Raw genomic sequence first — 25871 nt, forward strand, 5'->3', positions numbered from 1 at the left:
TGATACAAAAGAAATCACACGAAACTAATGTAATTATTAGGCATGACCCAATACATGCTCCCTTTTCATATCTTATTCAATTTTACGATCTTTTCCCATTGCTATTTGAAGCAACCAAAAAACACTTGATAATACATAAAATAATAAGTAGGAGATATTTAAATAAATAAACTCGTTTTTGAATTAAATCTGAAGTCGAGATTCCAAGACTAACAAAGTTTTTGGCTTCGGGGATGCAGTGGCGAGAAAGCGCATTTGGCGGTTTCCTTCTGTATTTCGCATGCAGATTTTCGAATGTTATTACGTGATACAATATCTCATGTATTGCAATGATTGTGAGATAATACATAAAATGATAATACATAAAATGATAAGTGGGATAATACATAAAATGATAATACATAAAATGATAAGTAGGAGACATTCAAATAAATAAACTTGCTTTTGAATTAAATTTGAAGTCGAGATTCCAAACTAATAAAGTTTTTGGCTTCGGGGACACAGTGGCGAGAAAGCGCATTTGGCGGTCTCTTTCTGTATTTCACATGTAGATTTTCGAATGTGATTACGTGATACAATATCTCATGTATTGCAATGATTGTGGGAAACAAAGTGCAATATAAGTTTTTAGCGAAAAAATTCCACTTTACTTCTACCACGTGACTCAAGAGGGTAAAGAATGATAGCATTGTTTTTTTGTGTTCAAAGTATTTTTTTCTCAGAAACATTATTTTGGCATTGTTTCTCTTTGTTTTTAAGAACCAGTAATACAATTTTGAGAAACAGCAGGGAATCGAATGGAAAATGTTACAATTTTCTTCTGCTTTCACTTTTGAGTAAGCAAATTTCCCAGAGGCAAAGCATTTTAGAGAATTTGCATTTTATATTTCTAACTGGATTGGAATAGTTTCTGAAATTTTGCATCGCATTTTTCTTACGTTTCGTAAGCATGTCCCCTCTTTTCAAGTCGTTAATATTTTATTTAAGTTATTTTACGAAAATTATTGTGCCTGCAATGTTTTTTTTCCATCTTGAATCAAACAAATAGGGAGAACAGATTCTTTTTTACTTATGATATATTGTGAAAAGTAAAATAATAATAAAAAAATTAGAGTTTTTATTATTTAGCAAATGATAACAATGATACATGTGATAAAAATTATACCTAAATGATACCAAAATATAAAAAACTATACTTGAAATATTAGAAATGCAGTTTTTTTTAATATTACGATATATTAAAAAAATGAAATTATATAATAAGAGTTAATTACTACTCATTTTGCTATTCTGCCTCGTTCATTAAAATTCAATTATTTTCTCTAACAATATTATATTTTTTTTCATTTTATTTATCAATATTTGTAAATAATCAGTTTTATTTATCAAATAATTTTTTTTTATTTCTCTAGCTATAAACCTTGAAAACTTAGAGATTTCTTTTAATTATTAAAAGAAATAGTGCTGTTAATTCTCTTTTAAATGGTGATATTAAATTTTGTTTCTTTTTTCAGAATTAGAATGCAGAAAAAAAGGTTAGATTTTTCCTACATATTTTATTTTATTTTACAACAAGCGTTGAACAGCCGACCAATTCTGAGTTTAAGATCACCAATGTTCAACTCCGAAGCCTTGTAATTTTGAATCCAATCCAGAAGACAATGGAACTCCTGGATCAAGTATTGGGAGAAATTTGTCTCTCGTGAAGGTCTTTTTGATGAAACTAACCCGCATTTGCATTAAATGGAGAGGAAAGTCACAAAATTCTCAAACGGTTAACTAACGGCAAGGAGACGCTGACCCATGATGATCCGTCTACCATTGAAAATATTATATGTCAGCACTGTGATCATTGCAAACCGGCTGCGGAATTCGTATCAACCAGTCATTGCAGGGATTCGAACTCATTTCACCTCATTGGGAGGCGAGTGCTCTATCACCTGAGTCACTACGGCTCTTTCCTACGTATTGGAATTTAATTTGTGATGAAGCTTTCTTCATGATCGAAGGGTTCCAAAATGTGGAAAACGACATCTTGCAGTGCCATAGTGTGAGACTACTGGTTTCGTGAGTTGTTCATAAGTTAAAATTTGAATTAATGTTATTTGCATCACGTTTTTCAATTATGCTCATCTGCATCATGTTTATCAATCATGTTTATGCTTTGGTTCATTTGTTCAAGTCAATGCACAGATATAAATTCGACTTTTTTTTTTTGCAATGGTTCTCATGGACTTCGATACTTTCTACTATACTCTGTTGCAAGTTATGAAAAAAAAATATTATTCCTATGGAGAGAACCTGCTTGCATCTAAGTGCGTGCCAAATGGCTGTCAAGCTCCAGCGCGAAAATATTCTAAAATTGCCAACTTTTGAAACGATGTTGCACAGACTTCTTTTTGCTTGCTTTCTTGAAATGGATTGAAATGAGAAAAAGAAAAGTTATTGAATATATTGATTAATTAACAAGTAATAAGAATTAATAAAAATAATATCTGAAAATCGTAACAAATATTCATCTTTTCGCATTTAAAGAAACTGATGAAAGAATAATAAATATTGTTTCTTGCCGACTATTTTCTCCTACAGTGAAATAAAAGTAAAAACTCCGTTACTCGCATTTGATTTGTTAAGGACGAGTCAGCAGAACAGGCACCATTTTTAGTGGTCCAATCAAATACAATGCTCTTGTAACGTCATTTAAATGCTTCTTTTCGAGACAAAATGTTCTCCCTATTTATGAAAATACGTCACCTAGTCAAGGATTCCAATAAGATTTCGAAACTATAACCTTTTTTTAAATAATTCTGCACTGCATATAGTAAAACATAGCACGAATTAAATATCCGTCTGACGTATTTAACTTTTAAAAGCTTTCAAATTGTTTTGAAAGCATATTTGTATAATTTGATAACGAAATGAAACGGAACTGAAAGGGAACTAACTGTTCAATCAAATCCAATGTTCTTGCAATGTCATAAGGTTGTTTCTCTTTTAAGAACGAAAGTTTTCCTTATTTAACGAAATATGTCGCCAAATCTAGAGTAAGGCTACTGAACTATAACTTTTTTTTAATATTTCTACGATATATATGGTAAAAGATAGCACAAATTAGAACTTAGCCTCAAATTTTGTAACTTTTAAAAGCATTTATATTGTTTTGAAAACATATTCGTGTAATTTGATGACGAAATAAAGCGGAACTAGATGCAATCGTGGATGATTACTTATTCTGCACCGTAATGATGTTTTCTTAACTTGCAACGGAACGGTTATTCTTAACTTGCAGTCATTATTGTAGGAGGGGTAGCGAGCGTAGGAATTTTGTGTAGGCAACCAAAGTGTTGCAAGTGAGGGATAGCAATAGTGATTTCACGACCCCGTATCTTCCGATACGCTGGTGATGTGTAGGAATCTGATATTTCATTGGTTTTTGTCAGTGCATTTAATTCAGGGGGTGGGGGGCAGATTTTTAAGATGGTTGGCTAGTGGGTCAACGACTGAGAGAAAGAATTTCTTGGACACTTGAAATGGCTGAGAACACTTGGAGACTTGAAAATGGTTTTCAAAGGTATATGTAAAAGACGCAGAGGAGTGGAAAAGCTAAAAAAAATTGAAAGATTTTGGTGCACATTCTGCAGTTATTTATTACGTGCTGCGTGATGATAGTGGGTGAGTAAAATTTATTTGAAATGCTAAAAGACAAATACATTGAGTGTTAAAGTGTGTGTGAGTGATATATAAAAAGTAAGACCATATCCAATATGTTTAAAGTGCTTCATTTCTTTTAAAAATATACAGGGGGGATCCTATAGTTACTGGTGGAGTCAATGGTGAGAACCATTTTACTATTTTATTGTTTTCTCTGTTGTCATATTTTGGCTTTGCTTCCGTCCACCTAATTATTTTAAATAAGTGTTTTTTTCAATTTGTTAATAATAATTCTTTACATGCATAATTTTTCTGATTCTTGGCAAATAGATTTATTATTTTGTTTTCAAAGTTTATTTTGTGTTCCTTTGATATCTTTCACACCACTTTAATCCCAAGCCGAGCGAAACCTAGATTGTATTTTGGAATTGCGGTAAATGCTTGATTATTTTTGTAAATTAATATTATGTCGGTTGTTGGAATTTGATACTAGTATGGTACCTAAAGGCCAAGATTACCTATTTTAAAAATACTCCCACAACAATTATCAATAATTAAAATATCATATATTTTTTATCACATTTTCATTGATGAGAATAAATATTTGAAGAAATTTTAAGTCTGAGTTCTGTTAACTATGCTTATATTCTCACCAATTACTTTCATGATTTATATTACAAAATCTTACTCATATGAAACATATATTTCATAATATGAGGATAATGCATACTATGTGCTACATAGACCAAAACAACATGATATAAAGCACAAATAAAGGCACAGATATAGACATATTATAGTTTCTTGTCTATAAACAAGAACCTTTCTGAGTGTTTAAACTTAAAACGACAGCAGTAGAAAAGTAACAAGGAACGAAGTTTGACAAGCCACTAAAAGGGAGATAAGAAATAGGTGTGGGAAGGTTTAGGGTGGAAAGATGCAAATATTAGAACATTTTAACCTGGGGGGGGGGGAGTAAGCTTAAACAAGATAATAGAAGAAGGGATATAGGGATATAACAGAAAGGGTGAAGGAGTGACGGTGCTTGGTAATCAATTCTAATTTCTACATCTTGCACTCTGAGGTTCCTTCCAAGCCCTCTCACATATGTTTCTTATCTTTCTTCTTTTATTATCTTATTAAACGTCATTTTTATCCTCCACTTATTAAACCACTTTGTAAGTGTTTGTCTCCTAACTTTTTTACTGTCATTTTGAGTTTAGACACTGAGGAAGGTTCTTGCTAATACTACCAAAACTATACAGTATGTCTATTTTTGTACCTTTACTTATGCTTTATTCGCATTGTTTTACTTGATTCATATATTTATATGTATATAATAAATATCACACTTTAGACAAATATTACATGACTGAGGTGACGTTAAATTTTCTTTTAATCTTGTTGGAATGCTACAATTTGGAAAAAGTTAGGAACTTCTTATCAATTTTCATGATTTTTTTCATTTTTTTTTTAAACGATTTGATTTAAAAAACTTAAAGCGATTGCTCTACAAAATTTGGAATTTGTATATTTTAATGTTTTGAAGAAATTGAAAAACTTTTGTTTTAAATTTGGTTGGTTCATTTTTTCAAACCAACATTTTTTTCAAATAAAATCATTTTATTTTTTCTAGATTGAAATTCGCAATTCTTTAAATCTTTTTAAAAGCTACTAGCAGAAAATGTTGAAGAAAAACTAAAGTATGAATGATTTAATTAATATAATTTAAAATTTGTTTATAGTAAATCATAATATGTTAGCTGCATGAAAATTAGAAAGCATCACTTTTTTGTAAAGTTTTTAAATTAGAAATTTTTTTAAATGACTCGCTATAAAGCTTTGTGAACAAATTTCGTTAAAAATACATCAGAATAAATTGTATACTTAATAAATGGCTCAAATGTTTCAAGAGAATATAGCTATTTTTTCTAAAAAAAGTTTCAAAAATAACAGCTTCCAAGATTCCTTTAAATAGCGTGATTTTCACCGTTAGAAATATGTATTAATAGTAGGTATTCATGTATTTTAAAATTTTTTTGCTTTTTTTCAATGATCATAAGCAAATTACCTTCTTTTATTAGCCCTCCAGCATTTGATCACACAATAAGAAAATATTGTAATTTACTTACTTAAATGTGAAACATTATCTTTTTTTTAAAGATATCATATGACAGATGTAAATAGGGTTCAGTACTCACCTAAAAATAAAGAAAAACAGAATATTATAGTTTTGGGAGCATTAACTTCAGATAATCAGTTCAATAAAAAAATCAAAAACAGTTAATAACTTGTATGTAAATGTTAATTTTAATTGAGACATTCATGAGAGATTCGCAATTTACAGCCATGACAGAAAAAAATCTAATATTATGGTTAAAGCAACCGAGATTTGTTTGCAATTAAGGTTCGAAAATTATATTGCTGAAAATTCCGATGTAAATTTTACATTTACATGGCCGGCCGAGCATGTAAATATTCAATCAAAAGTGCCCATTAAGCAACCCTAAAATGTTGACAAAAATCACCAAGATGCCTGACGTGTCTAACATAAATGACCCTAAGGTGGAGAGAAAAGAAGACGAACGATTTCATTTGATAAAGCTAAAATGTAGTGAAACTTTATAATATGAATAAATAAGAATTATATAAAATATAATATATAAAAAAAGACCTGAAAAAACTAAAAGAATTATATAAAAAAGAAATCAGAGTCAAAATTATCTCATTCTATTTTATTCCCTTAGTCTTGCCTATTTTTATTACAAAAAATTCATCCCAACCGCTGTGCTTAGAAAAATCTATGTATATAATAAAATAAAGAATTTGTGTACTCGTCTGTATACCGAATTGCGGTTGAATCGTAGGCATTAAAAATACGACACTCAACATAAAGTTAACGCTATTTTTCGAAGCTCTGTCACCAAGGAATTTAAAAAAGCCTTAATTTAAGTGCCATTCACTTACCGCAATTGGATGATTTGGAACTATTTATATAATCTTGTCGTGAACTATCTGGGCCTTAGAACAGAATTTATAAATTTTAAAATTTATTAAACTTTCTTAAAGGTTGCCAATTTGGCGAAATTTTTCCACCCAAATGAAAATTATCAAAATTACTGCCGTATTCTCCGTTTTTCTAAATTTTTATGAGCCCATGTAATGCAGCATTGGAGAAAGTTTATAAATATTAAAAATTAGACCATAAATGCTTTTCATTTTTACAAAACTGTGACCTTTCTTCATATTAACGTTTTGCACCATTTTGAAAATAAGCGTAGACAGCGCTGGCTTTAAATAGGCTAAACTTGACCTGACAGTCATGAGAAACAGTTGCAAACTCACAGCAGTTATACCAATAACATATTATAAGCGAAAAAGCATCATTTCATACTACGATGGAGCCTTTGAGAAACAGTCTTAAATGACTACAAATAAACTAATTACGAAGCCCGATTTTCGTTATTTTAAGTAAGATTTCTCACTCAGAGATATTTAAAAATGTAATTTTCCCATTGGTTTAAAGGAAGCCATGTTTTAAATTATACTATAGATAATTCAGCTTAGTCAAACATTTCAAACATATTAATATTAGTTAACACTATAAATTTTAACATTAATTCACTCATATTTTAGACACCTTTGACGCAAGTGTCTTAAACATGCGTGATGCCTGCCTCAAAGCACATAGACATATGTCATTTGTACGAGAAAAAAAATGGAATTAAATTGAAAGATTTGAAAATAGAGAAAGATGACAAGCGGTAAAATTATGAAACATCAATAATCAGTGAGAAAAAAATGAAATTGATAGCAAACACAAATCTAAATTAATTTATCCATATACGACCCAGTTTTCAGAAATAATACTGGAGTAAAGAATGTTTTTTTACTTTTAGATAGTATACACAAAAATTTTTTAGTTAAACAGCCGTATAAAAATTTAAGTCAGCAGTACATTATTCATAATATCTGAAAAAAAATTAGATCTAACAAATTTTTATAGGACTACAAATGCTACCAACAGGGTAAAAGAAACTTCTCAAATGTCTAAAAATTGATGTAAATATTACAAGTATCTAATAAACTAATACACATGCTTTGCAAAATTTTGAAGTTGTTAAGCACTTTAAAAGAACAACTGTTAGAAAATTTTGTGCCTATTATAGTACTTCTTAAACTTGAATACAAGATATTAGGGCTTAACTTGATAGATACATGGTTCGATTATTAAGGCTATAGCAAGTTTGCTGCCAATTATGGTTTAGGGTTTTAACTAATTCATAGTCGGCATCATTTTCTGCAGTTAGGTTTTTTTTAATTGAAAGAAATGAGCAATAATTCTGTTTTCAAAAATTGTTTCAGTAGAAATAAATTCAAATACGTACGTTAACCACTGATTTAAAAATATACGATACACGTTTAAGCAGATGAAATGGGTCAAGCACATCAATTGCAAAATTTAATTAACAGTTCCCAAAGTTTAAAGTAACTATATAAAAGTGAACTTTCATTATCAGCTTAGTTTTCTGGAATTCCGTTTTTTTATTGAAGGAAATGAGCAATAATTCTGTGTAGTTACATGCCCGGGAGTGATTTTATTTTGCTGGCGTGAACAGATCGATTCCGTTTCTGAAAGAATACATAAAACTTCATTCCCCTTTCTTTTTGCCGACTTTCAGAACGTCGATATTCTACATCGACAAACGTTTTATTCTTGCAAATGTAACCATTTTTTCATTTTATCTTTGCCAATGCAGAGGAAAAAAAAAACTTTATAAAAACACAGTGTCAAACATTCAAAACTTTCTCTTTTCTTCATTTGTCTTATAAAGTTCTCTTTTTGCATCCGTTAAAAACATTTGAGGGATCATCCTCAAGTAAATTTAATAATTTAGCGACTTGAATTTAGGTAATCACCCACTTTTAGTTAGCTATGTTGAACCAAATACACAATACAAATTTTCTTTAACCTTAAGGTGTCAATTTGTATCATGTTTTGTTCTAAATGAACCACAGTATTTTGTAATCAAATTTAAGAAGTACGCTGATATGATTAAACATAGCACCATATTAAAGGTTGCAGCAAACTTAAATGACTCAACTCGCTGTAAAGTTGCACCCATTCAAAAAATTAACTTTTCTCAACTCAAAGATGATTATGATTAGAATAATATTTATAATGGGAATATCGTTCGTAGAAAACTCGTTCAACACTAAATCACAATGTCGATACCTTAAGGAATAATATTGAGTAAATGTACTGAAAATTTTATTAGAAAAGAAATCGTAACATGTTTCCAATCAAATTGAATTACAGTGTCTTTTTCTTCTTTTCATAAAATTTAAGATGGTTTAATATGCACGATAATATTATTCAACATAGCATCATTTTAAGAGTGTAGAAAACTTGGACAATAATATGGTTCAACTCTCTCCGAAATTTATAACAGCAATGAGTAGTTATAGTTGTTTAGATTTAAAAAGCTACTGCATTTTTTCAAACTCAAATATCATAAAATGATTAGAATAATATTTATAATGGGAACATAATACATTCACACAATATCGATACCTTAAACAATTATGAGTAATTTTACTGAAAATTTAACAAGTAAAGAAATCGCACCAGGCTTCCATTCAAGTTGGAATTGTTTTTCTTTAATCAAATTTAAGCTGGTTTAATTTGCAAGATTATATGATTCAACTTAGCACTATCTTAAGTTTCTAGATAGCTTGAATGATAATATGGTTCTAAAAGCTCTGAAATGTATAACTATACATGCAATGAGTGGTTGTAGTTATTTATATTAAAAAAATTACTTTTTTTTTAAACTCAAAGATCATAAAATGATTAGAATAATATTTAATAAATAAATATAAAACGTTGTCAGAAAGCTCGGTTTAGTGCTATGCTACTGTTATTATTAGTACCATAATAACAGTACCTTGAACCGATGTAATGGTTTAGCTTGAGACTTACATGGGATAAAAAATCAAACCATGTTTATATTCAAGCAGAGTCATAGTGTATTTTTAAATCAAGTTTTAGATTCTTCAATTTATACTATAATATTATTCACCCTAAAGCCATATAAAGGTTGAAGCTAAGAATGATTTTTATGGTTCAGGGAGTCCGAAATTTCTGACAATGTATACTATTAATAATGGTAGTTATTTACATTAAAAAGAATTTTTTTTTACTCGAAGATCTTAAAATATTAGGAATTTCTTATAAAGCGAACATATATTCTCAGAAAACTTGGTTCAGCTTTAAATCATCATGTCAGTACCTTTAACCGATGTTATGGTTTAGTGCTGAAAATTTTATAGGATAAAAAATCGAATCATGCTTCCATTCAAGTAAAATTATGGTGTTTTTAATCAAGTTTAAAATGGTTTAATTTGCACAATAATGTGATTCAACTTAGCACCATCTTAAGTTTTCAGAAAACTTTACATTATGGTTTGTCTCGCTCCGAAATTTATTACTGCTGTAGTTGCAGTTGTTTACATATGTTGCAGCTATTATGCAGCTACATATGTTGCCGATGTAAATTGGTGTGTTGTTCTTGTAAGGAATCAAGTCCTAGAGTTGAAAAAAAAAAAAAAACAACAGTCATTTTGATGGCTGTACTACCGTGCAATAGCAAAAACAACGTAAGTGCTTCAGGATTAGTTCCGAGAAAAGTTGCTTGACAAGTTTGTGGAGAAGTTTATTTCTGACTACGTCAACCTTCATCTATCAAAAGGTACCTCGTGATGGATTCTAGTTAACATGTCTTATATACTATTGATTTGGTATTTAATATTTGTAGTGGTAGTTACGCCACATTACTCCCCTTCCAGAATTGTATCTGTGATAGGATTCGATGAATGAATTCCATTAGTTGATTAATGCTGTTTATTTATTAACTTCAATTTTTGCTCATTATATATATATTTTTTTCTTCCAAACATTTCGCACGTTATTTTTTTTTTAATATTTTTTTTATAGCTTTTTCGCTATTTTTTCCCATCCTTTTTTTATAGCTTTTCGCTATTATTATTTTTTTTTCTAGCATTTCGCTCATTATTATTTATTAACCGGGAGACTTTATTTACTTCACCGGATTTTTTTTTTTTTTTAAGCATATCAACTGTTTAATGTGGATTCATCCATCAATATTGACAATTTCTTATCACGTTCGTAGGTCACCAATGTGGGGAATTAATCTTAGACTATGTCAACCTTCATCTATCAAAAGGTACCTCGTGCTAGATTCAAGTTAACATGTTTTATATACTATTGATTTGGTATTTAATATTTGTAGTGGTAGTTACGCCACAAGTTTTTCTTTTTTTTTTCTATCACTAATGCTATGAACACTAAAATGAAATTTAAAAAAACTGATAAAATTAAATTTATTTTTAAACTTTTTATTTTTGCAATATGTAGCTTACTATACAAAAAGAAAAAATACATGAAAATTTTAATTTTGAATTTTTTGTCGTTGGCGTTGATTTTTCAATTGCACGACTGAGTAGGTTTCAACAATTTAACGTTAAACACTTTGATGTTGTTGTTGTTAATTTACGTCGCACTAGAGCTGCACAATGGGCTACTGGCGTCGGTCTGGGAAACATCCCGCAGGATGATCCGAAGACATGCCATCACAATTTTGATCCTCTGCGGAGGGGTTTAAACACTTTGATACTAGCAATGCTAACAGTATTAAAACTTAAAAGTTTGCTTTTTAAAATAAAATAAATAAATAAAAAGACTAATTCCTTCTTTTTTTAACAAATAGATTACATTTGAAAACGCAATTGATTAGTATTAAATTTAAAAATCTCAATAACTACGAAATCTATTTAAACTCAGTTTACTGAATAAAAAATAATAAACGATAATATACTCTCCATTTCGTTTTCGCAATTATTACGTGAAAGAGATTACAAAGACTTAAAGTAAATAAGAAGAATATCTTAGATTATGGCTTACAATAAGCAATTCGGCTCTCATTAGAGCAATTTCTTCTCATTAAATGAAACGTATCTTTAAACGCAAGAAAAACAACCTTTTAAAACTATCTAATGTAATTCAGCATCGTAATGATAAAATAATTATTCCAGAGCATTAGAAACACTAATTATGTACGGTTCTCTCAAATAAGATGAGGATAAATAATAAAAAAGAGCAAAAAAAAATTACAGTTTGCGAATGACAACGCTTATCCTAACGGACGATATCTTCCGCAGTTACAGTTAATTATTGGTAATTTTCGACGTGGTGTAAAATGCCAGGATACGTCATTAAGCCGCCATGGCAACATCAATTTCTCTTTAGAGCTTCGGTTAAACGAGCGTACATAACTTCAATTATGTGTGACAAACTTGTTTGCTTTGCTTTTCGCTTTTTATGTCCAACAATAGAGAGAAAGATGAGCGGTTTTCAGTTTTGGCAATCATTGGCGGTGCGTCATTTGTTGCCAAGTTATTGTTGAATCTTTCATTTTGAATGGCACTTTATTTTCTTTCTTGTAATTGATGACGGAATGGATTTTATGAAGAAGATTGATGCTGACGGAGGATTAACTCAAAGTAAAAGACCGCAGCTTTCAAAAATTTTCTTTAATAAAGTCATTAATTTGAGTTTTAGAAAATGTGTTACATAAATATATTTTAAGAGGGTAGAGTTTAAAGTGTTTTGGGTAGACTTTATTTGAGGGCGCCCTTTGATTTTCACCAAGTTGTGATAGTGGTTGATCGTTAAGCTGGGCGATGTTGAAATCCAATCGTGATTCTGATTGGTTTAGATTTTAATGTTATTTTTAAATGTTCAACGGTATATGTAATTTCAGAGGTCCGTTAGTTCTACGTTGGATACCCGCTGGTAAGGTTACTTTTGCTTCTGGTCCTAAAAATGACTACAGTAAATAAGATAAATCTTAAGTTTCTGTACGATTTGAATAACAGTGGAAGAAAAGCAGTGATTGACTGGTGTATGAATGAAGGTTTGATTGAGATATTCAAACAAACAATGAAAGCAGGAAAAAGTAGCAAAAAGCAATAAAATAAAGGAAATGTGTGTTTGCAAGACAGGTTTAATTAGTAGTAGATGTAAATGTCCAGTTTGTGGGTGTTGTTTTATTTCCTTTTCTTTCTGTGCTTACTCCATTAATTTTTGGTTCGATTCAAAATACATTTTATTGAGTTTATTAATTTTTCTTATATTAGGTTCGTTGCAATTTTATAAAGTTTTGGCCGATGCTTTGTTGAAGTTTTCCAAAATTTTATTGAAATATCATTATGTTTTGGCAGCCATTCGTGTTACCACGGTGCTCCACGCAAACAGGAATGGCGCCAAACATAAGTCGCCAATTTCGCCAGGGGGCACCTTTAAGTATATTTTTACCAGTGTTTTAAGTTCAACAATCCATTTATGAGATAACTGGATTCTATATTCTACTTAAATAACACCATTATATTTTCATTAATTATAAATACAATTCCAGAAACGTGATGATTTTATGATTAAAGTTTTCTGTCACAGTGAACACTGAGCTGCCACAATGAACTCTGAGCTGCCACAGTGAACGCTGAATTGCCATAGTGAACACTCATTGCCACAGAGACCATTGAGCTGCCGTGATGAACAACTGAGCTACCACAGTGAACAGTGAGCTGCCAAAGTGAAGGGTTATAGTTCCAAGCTCAATGGTTATCCATACCACTTCAGGTTGATGGATATTAGCCTGTCTGGGAAGTAAAAATTGTTTGTCCGCAATGTTGACCACATTACCACAATTATACAGTTGATCAAAAAATTTTCGAGTTTTTAACTCCATGACCTCTTGGTCCACTACGGGTCGTTGAAGGTACGTTTTTTTATGTATAAATACAATTCCCAATTTTATTAACACAAAAATAAGCTGTTTTTAAATAGTGTTTTACATTAGCCATTCTCGCATTAGACTGGTCGTAAAGACACGCTTCCCAGTAGAAAACCGAAGTCAACGATCACTGCATGCTGTAAGTAAGCAGGTGAGTGACTCTATGATCAGCCTGAGTAAGGACCGATATCGATCCTCGTTAAACTGTTCTACCGTAAAGTGTTGACTTCTTGCACAGGTCATCGGCTACCAACGAGGAAAAATCATCCCCTCTGCTGAGGATCAAAATTGTGATGTCATGCCATTGGATTATCCTCAAGAATGTTTCCCAGACCATAGCAGATAACCTATTGTGCAGCTCTAGTACGACACAAATAAAGTACCTAAATACCTACACACACTAGCCTGGATTGATTTAGAAAACTTATATTGCTCACTATTTATATTACTTTACGTGTCATCTATTAGATTAAAGCGATAAAAATTTTAAATAATTGCAGTTGAACAACTGAATAATTCAAAATTTAACTAAAATTACTCAGTTATTATTACTAAGCTTTAAGTTTAGTTACGGCTTAAATAAATTTTTATGTAGTTTGAAAATATTTTCACAGTGGTTTATGTACTATTGGAAAAGTCGGTAAGATCGGAAGACACCAAAGTGGTCGATATCGATCACTGAGGGTCGATATAGTACATTTAGAAGTCGATATACACAATTATTGCTTGGAATACCATTTGTAAGTTCAGAATAGTAAGAAATTGGAAATATGTGTCAATCATCTCCAAAAATTAAGCACTGATTTTCATTTACGTTATGAAAATATTGAAAAAATGGGTATCCCAGAAAGGATAATCACGTCCCTTTCTGCGCAGGTTGAAAATATCGACAGTCATTGGCAAGATGAAGTCATTGGATTATAAGCTGACCCTATGTATGTTACTGTTTAATAATTTAAATCGGAGTAAATTTCTGACCAATTTAAACATTGCGCAAAAATATCCAAAACTTTGTAATGCAACGTTTCCCTTTTTAATTGCAATCTCAAACTCATATATGGTTAAATCTGGCTTCAGTCATGTTAATTGTATTTCAATTAAGCAGAGAGAAATAAATTGAATGAGAAGCAACGAGGCGATTTAAAACTGAAGCTAACAAATTTTGAACCAAACATTGCTAATCCAATCAAGCTTAACTCCCTACATCTTTCTCAATTATTTATGTAAGAAATCGACTCTGTCAAAATAAAATAAATCATATATATATATTTAATTTTTAGTTGAGGAGTCAATAAGAGAGTTAAAAGCATTTTGGCTGTCGATGATCAAAAAAGCTTGGATTATTGCCATGTTGATCGCCGGAATGAGCGATGTTGGTTCATTTCTGTCAACCTTCGTAGAAACTTCAAAATATGAATTAAATAATTTGGAGTAGTTCCAGGAAATAATTCGAAGAAACCTCGAGGTCTATATTCCACTTTTTATTTTGTATATTAAATAACATGCATTTGAATTTTTAAACTATATCCTTGTATTATTCCGATATAAAATGCATTTGATTGGTTTTATAAATATTATGTTTTGTTTCCGGAGCCATTTTATTTGGCAGGCTATAGCAATTGAAACCAATTGGCAGACAAAAAGGGCCCAGATAAATATAATTTTACCGATGATTCAAAATTTAATCCTGCAAGGCCTGTAAAGATACAGATTTTAGTTACAAAAAAAGTAAGAAAATAAAAAATGTCAACATAACGATTTTTTAAAAAAAAACAATTCAATTTTTTTTAAACAAAAAGAAAACAAAAATTTAAAATCTAATCATCCTTCTCGCTACAAATTATTCAATAATGGAATATTTTGCTAGCATTTTCAAGAAAAGAAATTCTTATTTTAGGTAAAATAAGAAACGGACTACATTTAGCGATAAAACAGAAGTCTGATTAAAATTCTATTATGAACGTTTCACAGAAAAAAACAGATTGACACTATTTTAAATGGGTTTTATGGTGAATTTCGGAGTACTCCTATTTCCTTGACGTAATCTTCTTAAAAATTGATAAAAATAAACGGTTTAACGGCTTCCTTTGAAAGTTTCTAGTCCTAATCATCAAATAGACTATTAATTTAATATTATATGTATTCAAAGAAATTATTAATGCTTTATTCAAAAGGTATTAAATATTTAAAAAAAATATGACTTTGCGTATAAAATTAGGATAATTTAAAAAATTATGTCTTAGACTTATACCAAAGGAAAAAAAAGAGTTGTATGCATGTACAGTGCTTCAGAAACGAACCAGCTTGAATTACTTTTGATCTAATGATCAGAACTTCACGTTCTAGGACTCAATCTTAATGGTTTGAGCTGGTGACCTCACATATACTAATTAATTAGTGCTGACAAAATTTTAAGTTACGAAATAGGACACAAAAACGTACTTTGTCTGAATAAACATACCCATTTTTCAACGTATTCGAATTTCTAACTCCCAAAATATAGGGTAGCCGCAATCTGCAAAATATGGTTCCCATAGTTTCGACAGGAGAGGGATCCAGAGTTTGAACCCCTTAATGTTAATTTTACTTCCCTATATCTCACTACATTTAAATTTTTACAAAAACCTTTTGTGCGTAATTATAAAATTTGTTTATTCAAATATAATTCTAAGCAAAAAAATAATTTTATTAAATATTTATTATTTACTATTTTATTTAATAGTATTTGGAAAAATTTTGAATTGTAAGATATAATATTTTTTTATTATTTTAAAGTATATAGTTTTATGCGACAAAATACGGAATTTTGGCGAAATCGGCTAAGCAGTTCGTGAGAAATCAAATTTTAAATATTCGACTTCTTTAAAATTCGATTTCTCAGAAACTATTCATCCGATTTAATTCAAATCTTGTATTTTGCTATGTAAAATTACTTTAAAATGGCGTAAAAATGATATGCCTTGCAGTTCTAAATGTTTTCGACTATTATTAAATAATAAAAAATAATAATAAAATGATAAATATTTAGTACTAAAATTTATTTTTTGCAGGGAATAATCTTCGAAAAACGAATTTTATAATTGTATGTAAGAAGTTTTCAATTCACTTAAAAAGTTTTTGAGATATGCCGTTATAAGCAGAAAGTAAAATTAACTTTAAGGGTTCCAAACTTTGGATTGCTTTCTTGACCAAACTATGGGGATCATATTTCCCAGATATTGCGGCTACCCCCACTAATTAAATTGCGTCACCCCCTCGAAGCATTAAGTTTGAGTCCTAGAACGTGAAGATCCGATTATTAGATCAAAAGTAATTCAGGGTGAACCTTTATTTATTTTTTATTTTCTTTTGTACATAAAACCCTACTTGCCCAAAATTTTGAGAAACACATAAACTTATTTTTAAAGGAGTAAAAATAAACAAAACGTTATTAGTTTTAAAAAAAGAGTAAACTATGTCATTTTTTAATTTTTTTCTCCTTTTTTTGTAAAAGATTTGACATCTGTTTTTCACAGGCAATGTGCTAGACCATGTGCTTAATTGTTATTAGCTGCCTTGGAATAGTAAACTGGATCCTGATGTTGTAAAGAGCGGTATTCTTCTTTGAAATTATTCAATGCAACAATCATATTTAAATAAAAAACTATTTGTTTTTATATCTATTTATAACTTGCAACGTTTTAATTGATTTACATTGTTATAATAGAGATGTAAAGTTGCATAAAAGATTATTAATTATAGATTTAACTTAAGAAAATATTTATAGTTAATGTTTTAAATTATCCTGTAGTTTTTTGAAGCTATATTAAATGGCACTGATAATTTTTAACCATGATAAATCATATTTTGTATTTTAAAGCAAATATATCCTTTCATAAATTGTCAGTGTCCAGATATAATCAGAACTAATAACAAAGCATGGCAGATAGTTTCAACCATTGTCTACAAAGAGGACATTATCAACACAATAGAGGCAATATTGCTTTTGTGACTGTCTTTTTGAGTATAAGGAGGAAGCCTGATACGAAGTAAAGAATTTTGGCGCATAGTTGCCATAATTTTTGGTGCTGAGGTAAACACAGAACTGTAGATTGATAAAGGCCATAAATTGATAAAAGTAACAAAGCCATGGAAATATATGTCACAGGAAAAAAACAACGAAAAATGAATCAATAAATCAATCAAGAATAGGGGCAACTAAACCTCAATTTTTTTATAGTGTACGAAAAAGTTTAGTTACTGATCTATATTAGCCTTGGTTTTGATAAATACGTTTATCATTAAATTATCAATAATTTCCTAAATTAAAACTTTTGACGAATATTTAGGAAACAATAACATGACTTATACATAGAAATTAAAATAGAAAATAAATTGAAACTGCACAAAAATATTTTGCAATATTGTAGAGAGGATATATTCTGGACCAACGAACGCGATTTCACCAGCATCTAGTTCTTTGGTGGAGTATATATTTAATCGGGAAATTCATTTGCAACTTTCAAGCTAATTAAAAGCATGAAAGTCATTTATAAAGCTAACGGGGTCTTAAGGAAATATGTGAACATCTTTTCAACTTAAATATATTATTTATTAATAATTATCAACATTTATAATCGAAGTCAGTCATGCAGAACGAAAAATTATAAGAATTCTTACGTATATGAATGTCTTAGGATAAAAAATTATAAGAATTCTTACTTACATGAATATCTTGGGATGAAAAATTATAAGAATTCTTACTTATATGAATATCTTGAGAGTAGCTTCCTACCAAACAACACAATAAATTAAATTAATTTCACCTGAATCCCTCATTCTGAATGATAAATTATAAGATTCCTACTTATAGGAATGTCTTGAGTAGCTTCCTACTGAGAAACACATTAACTAACTTAATTAATTTCGTCGGAATCCACCATATTGAATAATTAATTATAAGGATCCTTATTTATAGGGCAGTCTTTATTAGTTTCGTACCAAAAACACATTAATTAATTTAATTTCGTGGATCTTTATAATGTTGAATGATAAATTATACGAACTCTTACTTATAGGAATGTCTTAAGTAGCTACCTACCAAAAAATACATTAATTAATTTAATTAACTTCGACAGAATTCATAATGCTGAATGGTAAGAATTCTTACTTAAGGGAATATCTTGAGTAGCTTCCAACTAAAAAACACATTAATTAATTTAATTAATTTGGTCGGGATCCATCATGCTGATTGATAAATTACAAGAATTCTTACTTATAGGAATTTCTTGAGTAGCTTCCTATCGAAAAGCACATTAACTAATTTAGTTAATTTCGTTCGAAATTCCTAAAAAAATGGCACAATAAGTAAACAAATTTCTCTGCTTCTTCTGTTCGTGTTGAAGATAGTATGAGTTTTAAGTTAAAGTATTTTTTGTTTTGTTTTGGTTCTCAACTTAGGTGTTTGCCTTCAGCTTGGCTTGGTGCCATGGAAAACACAAAAAAACAAGCCCTTTCATTTTTATCACGTTTAAAGGTTGAATGATCTATAAAGAGCCTATCTTGCATTTTGTAAAAGAACTAATCGATAATCCTTTATTTGAATTGATGCGTGAAGAAAATGTTTTTCAAAAAATTTTTGGAATTTTATTCTTATTATCCTAAAAGAATCAAACAGAAAGAAAAATCTACATATTATCGAATGTTACAGAAAAATTTAGTTTTTAAATTAAAATTTGTAAAAATATTTTATGTATTTAAATTCCGTCATCGAGATTTAATTTACTGGTATAACTTAAATTATATCGCAGAGTCAATTGTTGACAATGATTTCAGTAATATTGTTTTGAGTAGTTTTATTGTTAACTTGCATGTTTATTTTAATAGAGTTAATGTTAGCATTTTTTAATACCATGCGTGTTTTAAAGGTACATTTATAAACCTTTACTTAAATTACGATAATTTTCCTATAAATTAATGTATTAAATAGTTCTATGAACCAAATTCGTATTTTTCAGTTGAACTCTCTATAGGCATTTTCATATTAATTTTATGATCGGTTTACTTCATTGATTATAGTCTCATTTTGATTTCTTTTTCTCCATATTTTAAAATTTACGGTTGTTTCGTGTACAAGGTAACCAATACAATCAAACTTTTTACATAAGACTTTGAATCTTGCAGACATTGCAGCTACTGTTTAAACAATAGCAATCAATAGAGGACGTTATACTTTTTAATTGACTTCCACAAGTTAAGGAATCTTGAACTCTTTACTATAAATTAAAAATACGAAACACTAAAAATATGAAAAAAACATAGTTTTAACTTTTTTTTGTAATAATTATTTTGAACTGTCAATGTTGTACATTTATTTTTAACCTTTTGCTACTCCATAACCAACTACCATAAGCCATAAATTGAATTCTTAGTACTGGTTTGAGTAACCCCATGTGAAGGGGTAACTTGAGTTACCTTGTTTAATTTTTTTTCCTTCAACAAACATGTTATAGAGAATTTTATACACGTAAATACCGAAATTAAATGTATACCTAGGTTTTACAATATTAATTAATCTTCAGAATAAATGATTTCCGATTGGCAGATTTCTTAAATTGTAATTTGTCTTAAAAAATCCCGAATGATGGTATTCGTTTAATAGGTGAAAAGGCATTTATTCTGTGCGAAATTATTTATTTTTCTACTCGGTGAATTATCTTTAGTAGTTAAATAATTTTGTTAATTTTCCGTACTTCATGCGTTCTATTTTAATTTAATATGCATTGTAATTGTAAACAGTGTGAAGTAAAAATAACTATCTAAGAGAAATTTTAAAGCATTTAAAATTAGTACTATAAATATTTTGTTTTAAACTTTTAATAAATAACACGCATTGCAATGTTTTGAAATCATGATTAAATAATATTGAAGAAAAGTTTCAAGTAATAATATAGTTAATTTACGTTTTAAGTCATATTTTTAAAATTTTTTTTTAAATTTTATGTAATTCCTTTATCAAATTCATTCGAAATTCTGTACATTCGCTATACATTCAAAATTCAACTTTTGAAAGTAGAGTAAAGCTTCAAAAAAATAGCAACATTAATTTATAAATGTTAATTTTGTATGTAATTAATTTAAGTTTTATAATTGTGATTGAGATAAGCGGAAACCGATAGCTTAAGCATGTTGTTTGATATTTAAGGGGAGCCGGATATTCTAAACCAGCGATCGTAAGACTTGTGAAGCTTCTGAGCTACCATGCCATTTTTAAATCCTATTATGAGCAACCAATTAAGATCCTTTTTTAAGGAAAGTCTTTCTTTTCGTTTACCAGCTAATTGGGTACTTGCACCTCGAGAAGAGATACCCGACAGATACACTGATACCCAGACACGTGGCCTATGACGTCAGCGCAGGCTGATCGTTTATAAACAAGATGGCGTGTGAAAGTCCAGCTAAGTTTCGCCACTTAAGTTAGAATATTAAGTAACGTGAAGTTAAATGAAATACAACAACGTATTGCACGTAGAATTTGTTAAAATGTATTTCTTTCTTGTCTACCTCTGTTACTTAACTTAGATTTATTATTTTTTTTACGTATTTTATTGTAACCATGATATATTTTTGCTTTGTGTACTTGGCAACTTCGAAGCATAATTAGTTTATGTTCAACATGGCTTCGTACCTGTCTTTGTGTTAAGTAGGAAATATTTAATGAAAGAATAGAATATAGAGTGTGGCAATTAAAGAGAATTGATACTTGATGGTCTTGGCTTACTCGAAATAGAATGAAAAGAACAGTTGCTAACGTAAATAAACGCCACGTTTTAACAACCAATCAGAATCGAGATACCCACACTACTTCACTTGTAGGTTTCCCATTGGAGGAATCAAGGTTAGCGTAACAGAGCATTAACATGGTCTACCTAAAAAGTCCCTGCAAGAAGCTTGCGATCGACGGTTTTTTCATCACTGGTCTATACCACGTTTAAACTAATAAAAAATGAAGCAGTTTTTCTAAGAAATTACTAAATCCTTTTTCAAAATCCCTCTTGTTTTGTTCCTATTATTATGGTTCAAATTCTAACACCTTTTTTTACTTCCAGTGGTTTGTTTTTCTATTTAATTTTAAAAGCAATTTTGGAAAAAAATTATTGTAAGTTTCAAATTTTTTTCTTAGTTTGAAAAAAATTGATGTTAGAGTTTAAAAAGGAAAAATTCAAACAAGAAAAAAATTTTGAAAATCAAAGCAAATGACTACTTTATTCTCATAATTCTCTTGTTTTTAAATATTTATGTAGTAAACATTAAGTTGCATTTTAATATTAAATTAGCAATTTATCTAGGATAAATTTCGAAGCATTTAAGTAATTATTATTTAAAATTTTTAATTAATCTCCATATATATAATTTTTTTTCTATGAATAGCCTAATGGGGTAATTTATTATTGTGTTATTTTTATTTTTTTTTCACTTAAAAAAATCGTTTACTTCTTTTAAAAGTCTTACGGGATTTAAAGATTATACTTTGAAAACAACGAAAAAAATTTAAGTAATTTGGTAATTTTCTGTACCTAGCTAGAAAAAATAGAAAAAGAAACTTGCTTTTCTATTTTCTACGTCGCTACCATATTTAAGAAGAAAGGTCCAAAGCTGTAAAAGAGCCTGGAAGCTGAGTAAATTAAACAATTTCTTATCTCTTTAATAAAAAAAACTTGAACATTAGCCAATATATATTCTTACCAAAAATAATCAGCAAAACTAACCAGTTTTTCTAATTTTCGGAAAAATATTTTAGCCGCATATTTTAATTAACGCTTCGTTTTAGGGGAATTGATAACTCAGTTTTAACATACTTCTTTCAAAAATTGAATAAAGAGAAAAACTTAATAATTTTTACAGCTCCCTTCCAAAGATATCTATTTTAGAAATAAAATTAGATAAAATGTGGAGTATGTTTTATGTCTTTTTTTCTCTTAAAAAATTCCACCGTCAGCGTCATGTTCATTATTTTTTTCAGTTTTTGTTTCTTTTTGGCTTAATAAGTATTAAAATTTTCAGATAAAGCTTTATTGAATGATTTATCTTAAGCCGTAACTATTAAATGAAATATAAAAGTACCGTAATTATTGAATTGTTCCATTTGGCTGTAACTTTCAAATCTAATTTAAAAGTATTGGAATCATATAGTAATTTCTGTTAAACTATATTTGCGAAATCAAATGTAAAAAATCAGAAATAATTGAATAATTACTGTTTACCTGTGACTATTACTTTTAACTTAATAAGCACCAGAGTTATTGAATAAATTACACTTGGTAGGTTTTTTTGTTTTCTGTTGCATGGAATTTCTTAAAACACATTTTTGATATTTTCAAGTCGTTGATCTCAAACCTGCAATTTTCTCCCCTTACTCGAAGCTGTAGCTTTAAATGACGTTTTTATTCTATTTTTGTCAAAATTTAGGTTTAAAAATAGGTTTAAAAACGTTATATATTTAACAGGGGGTCGCGTAAATCTTTTGACAACCTTAAACTTCTAGGGGAGTTAGGGCGCATTATCAAGAATTAAACTGCAAATGAACCTATTCCCGGAGTCGTCGTCATAAGCCACTAACTGTTATGAACTGTTAGTTCATGTGTTTTTGAACAGGTCATAATCGTGACGCACCCCTAGCAGCGTATGACGACATTTTTTGTTGTGGGTTCCCATACAATTTCAATCCTGATGATGCGCCCAAACACTAATTTAGTAGCAACAATTACGTAACCCCTTGTTAAATATAACGTTTTAAAACTTGTACAAACTTGTATATTTCGATAAAAAATATACTAAAATTGCAACTTTTTTTGAAAAAAAATTTAAACTTTAAGAGCAAAATTAATTTCAGATTTGAAATCTCCACTCCCAAATTATGTGAGCTCAAGTATTTATATAAATGAAATTTTTTTTTCTTCCTAGTGTTATTTTTATCTCCAAATTTTTCCACTATTTTTATCCGTAATTCCAAAATTCAAAATTTTGTAAGCTGCGAGGAATGTGGGAGCATAAATTTTAAATGAAATTCACATTCTTTATTTTCATAGCAAAAAATAATAATTAAAATATGAAAAAAAATTATTACTAGACAAATTTTTGTTTCGAGTATTTTAAAATTCAGTTTGTGATTATTTATTGCAAAATCCAAGATTGCAAATTTCAACTGTTTCGATATTCTAAAGTTTTAATATCCAATCATTGATCTTACATTGCTTTATTTTAAATTCATAAACAGTTATATTACATTATTGTTAAATAAAGTGATTTTTTTTATTAACAACAACTACCATCAGGATTTGTTGTTCTGCCATTAATCATTGTATCACATTAATTTATATAAATGTTTTAAAATAACTTAAAATTAATTAATACTTGAATTAGTTTATTATAAATTAACATTTCCTTTCTCGGTATTTTGAAAATCCAAGAATTCCGCTTCGTCTGCTATCACAGATTAAGTTCACAGATGGATAGAATTTAGCTTTTGGCGAAAGCTTTAATTCCCTCTTTTAATTAATGAAAGTTTGTATTGGATTGAGAAATCTCACTTTTAAATATGTTTTGAATATACTATAATACAGAAACACTGCTATTATTGCAAGAAAATAATGACTCTAAATGCAAGCAAATAATGACTTGTTCAGATATAATTTTCCCTTGAAAATGTAAATAATTATTTTAATTTCATATCGGTCTCTTTTGTATTTAAACAGTAAAGACATTTCAAACCCTCCAAGTTGATTAAAAGTTTGCAATTTCAGAACAATAAGAATAAGATAAGATTATTAAATTTACAATAAATAATAATACAAATAAATAATTGATATTAATACTATTTCATACTATTTATTATATCTATATATATATTATATACATATATACATATACTTAAGAGGAGCTTCGATTATTATGATTTTATGTAAGCAATAAATAAAAATTTTAATTGTGAAAAACTTAAATGGCATTCTTATTAGTTTTGGAAAAATTAAAAAAAAAAACAAATTAAAAAAATTACATTGTCACAACGCTTTCTTCAATTGGGTTCTAAACCATGTTTTGAGTTGCAATAATTTTATGAGATTAAAATAAAAATGTACTTTTAAAAGAAGGTTTTAGGTAACTATAACATGTAGAACCAAAGTAAGAGTGGATTAGTATAAAGTTATTTTCATGTGAGATTGCCAAACTCGTTTTTGTTCTAATACAACAACACTCAATAAAAACAATTCAAAAATAAGTGATTTAAATATTTTCGCATATTTTTTAAAGCATGAAAATAAAAGGTATGGCAATATGTAGGCCAGGAGATTCAATAACTTTGCAGTCTTTTGAACACTTTTGCTGGAAAAGCGGAATAAAATTAGATTTAAATCTATTATACTGTTTGCGCCTAAGAACAATGTTCAGAAGAATTATACAGCTTATATTGACAGAATTCCAAGATTTGTTCTCGAATTTTTCTTAGCAAGATGTGATGAACGCAATTAAAATAGCATTTGAACAGTATATTTTGGGCTAAGATGTAGAATCGATGTCCCCTTGGTTCGGCGATACTTTACCATAACACAAAATTATTTTCTGCCTCTTAGTATGTACATTCGCCAAAGGGGTAATAGTTGGATAGTTACTACAAAATCGCCATAAATTTAGAGAAAACATATTTGCATGATTATGTAACCATTTTTCATGAAAAAATGCTGATTTTTGAATACCTTATGATAATAATACAAATACATTTACAAATACCTTATGATAATAATAAAAAGAATTTTAGATTACCGGGGAAAATAAAAGCAAGCAATGAAGTTATTATCTTGACACATATTTGAATATTTTTAAATATACATTGTATATTATTTTTAACATCTGGAAAATATTTTCACTTATTTGCTAAAATCTGTTTTTTTTTTAAATCCTTAATAGCTCTTCACATTGAGTTCTAAACCGACAGAGTAGGACAGGAAATTCAGGAACATTTGGGAAATTCGAAATGTATTTTCACTTGAAGAGAGAAAATGGAAGAACATTTGCATTCCTTTAGACGCAAATAAATTCTAAAACACAGGCAGATTTCAATGGAAAACACAAGATTACAGGAAACTAAACTGAATATCTATTCACTTTTGGCATTGATTTAAAATGCATCTCCAAATATTTAGGACTAATTACGAGGAGCTTCATAATGAACTCGAATTATTCCTCAAGAAATAAATGGGCTGCGGATGCAAATGCGAATATAAATGAAATTTATAACTTTTCTCATTTTCTTTAACAATTTTGTCTAAGGGTTGTTGAAGTGATAGTTTATTCATTTTATTTATAAGC

The 25871-nt window shown here is 29.0% G+C and overlaps 1 protein-coding gene and 1 long non-coding RNA gene across 3 annotated transcripts in view; one reads left to right on the forward strand and one right to left on the reverse strand.

Moving 5' to 3' along the window:
- Positions 1 to 25871, reverse strand: part of LOC107455815 (FERM and PDZ domain-containing protein 4) — a 404769-nt gene that overhangs the window by 123429 nt on the left and 255469 nt on the right. Inside the window, exon 1 of one of the 2 annotated variants that reach the window (XM_071181347.1) lies at positions 18781 to 18903. The exons of the other annotated variant lie outside the window; for it this stretch is intronic. Within the exon in view, the coding sequence (XP_071037448.1) occupies positions 18781 to 18821 (41 nt within the window). The 5' untranslated portion in view covers positions 18822 to 18903. Of the gene's footprint in view, positions 1 to 18780; positions 18904 to 25871 lie in introns of those variants that run through there. 2 annotated transcript variants of the gene reach the window in all.
- LOC107455830 (uncharacterized) overlaps positions 13375 to 25871 on the forward strand; it is a 62272-nt gene continuing 49775 nt past the window's right edge. Inside the window, exon 1 of the long non-coding RNA XR_011636849.1 lies at positions 13375 to 13511. This is a non-coding gene — a long non-coding RNA (uncharacterized lncRNA). The remainder of the gene's footprint in view (positions 13512 to 25871) is intronic.

Source organism: Parasteatoda tepidariorum, chromosome 1 (assembly GCF_043381705.1).
Source record: "Parasteatoda tepidariorum isolate YZ-2023 chromosome 1, CAS_Ptep_4.0, whole genome shotgun sequence".
Taxonomy (NCBI): domain Eukaryota; kingdom Metazoa; phylum Arthropoda; class Arachnida; order Araneae; family Theridiidae; genus Parasteatoda; species Parasteatoda tepidariorum.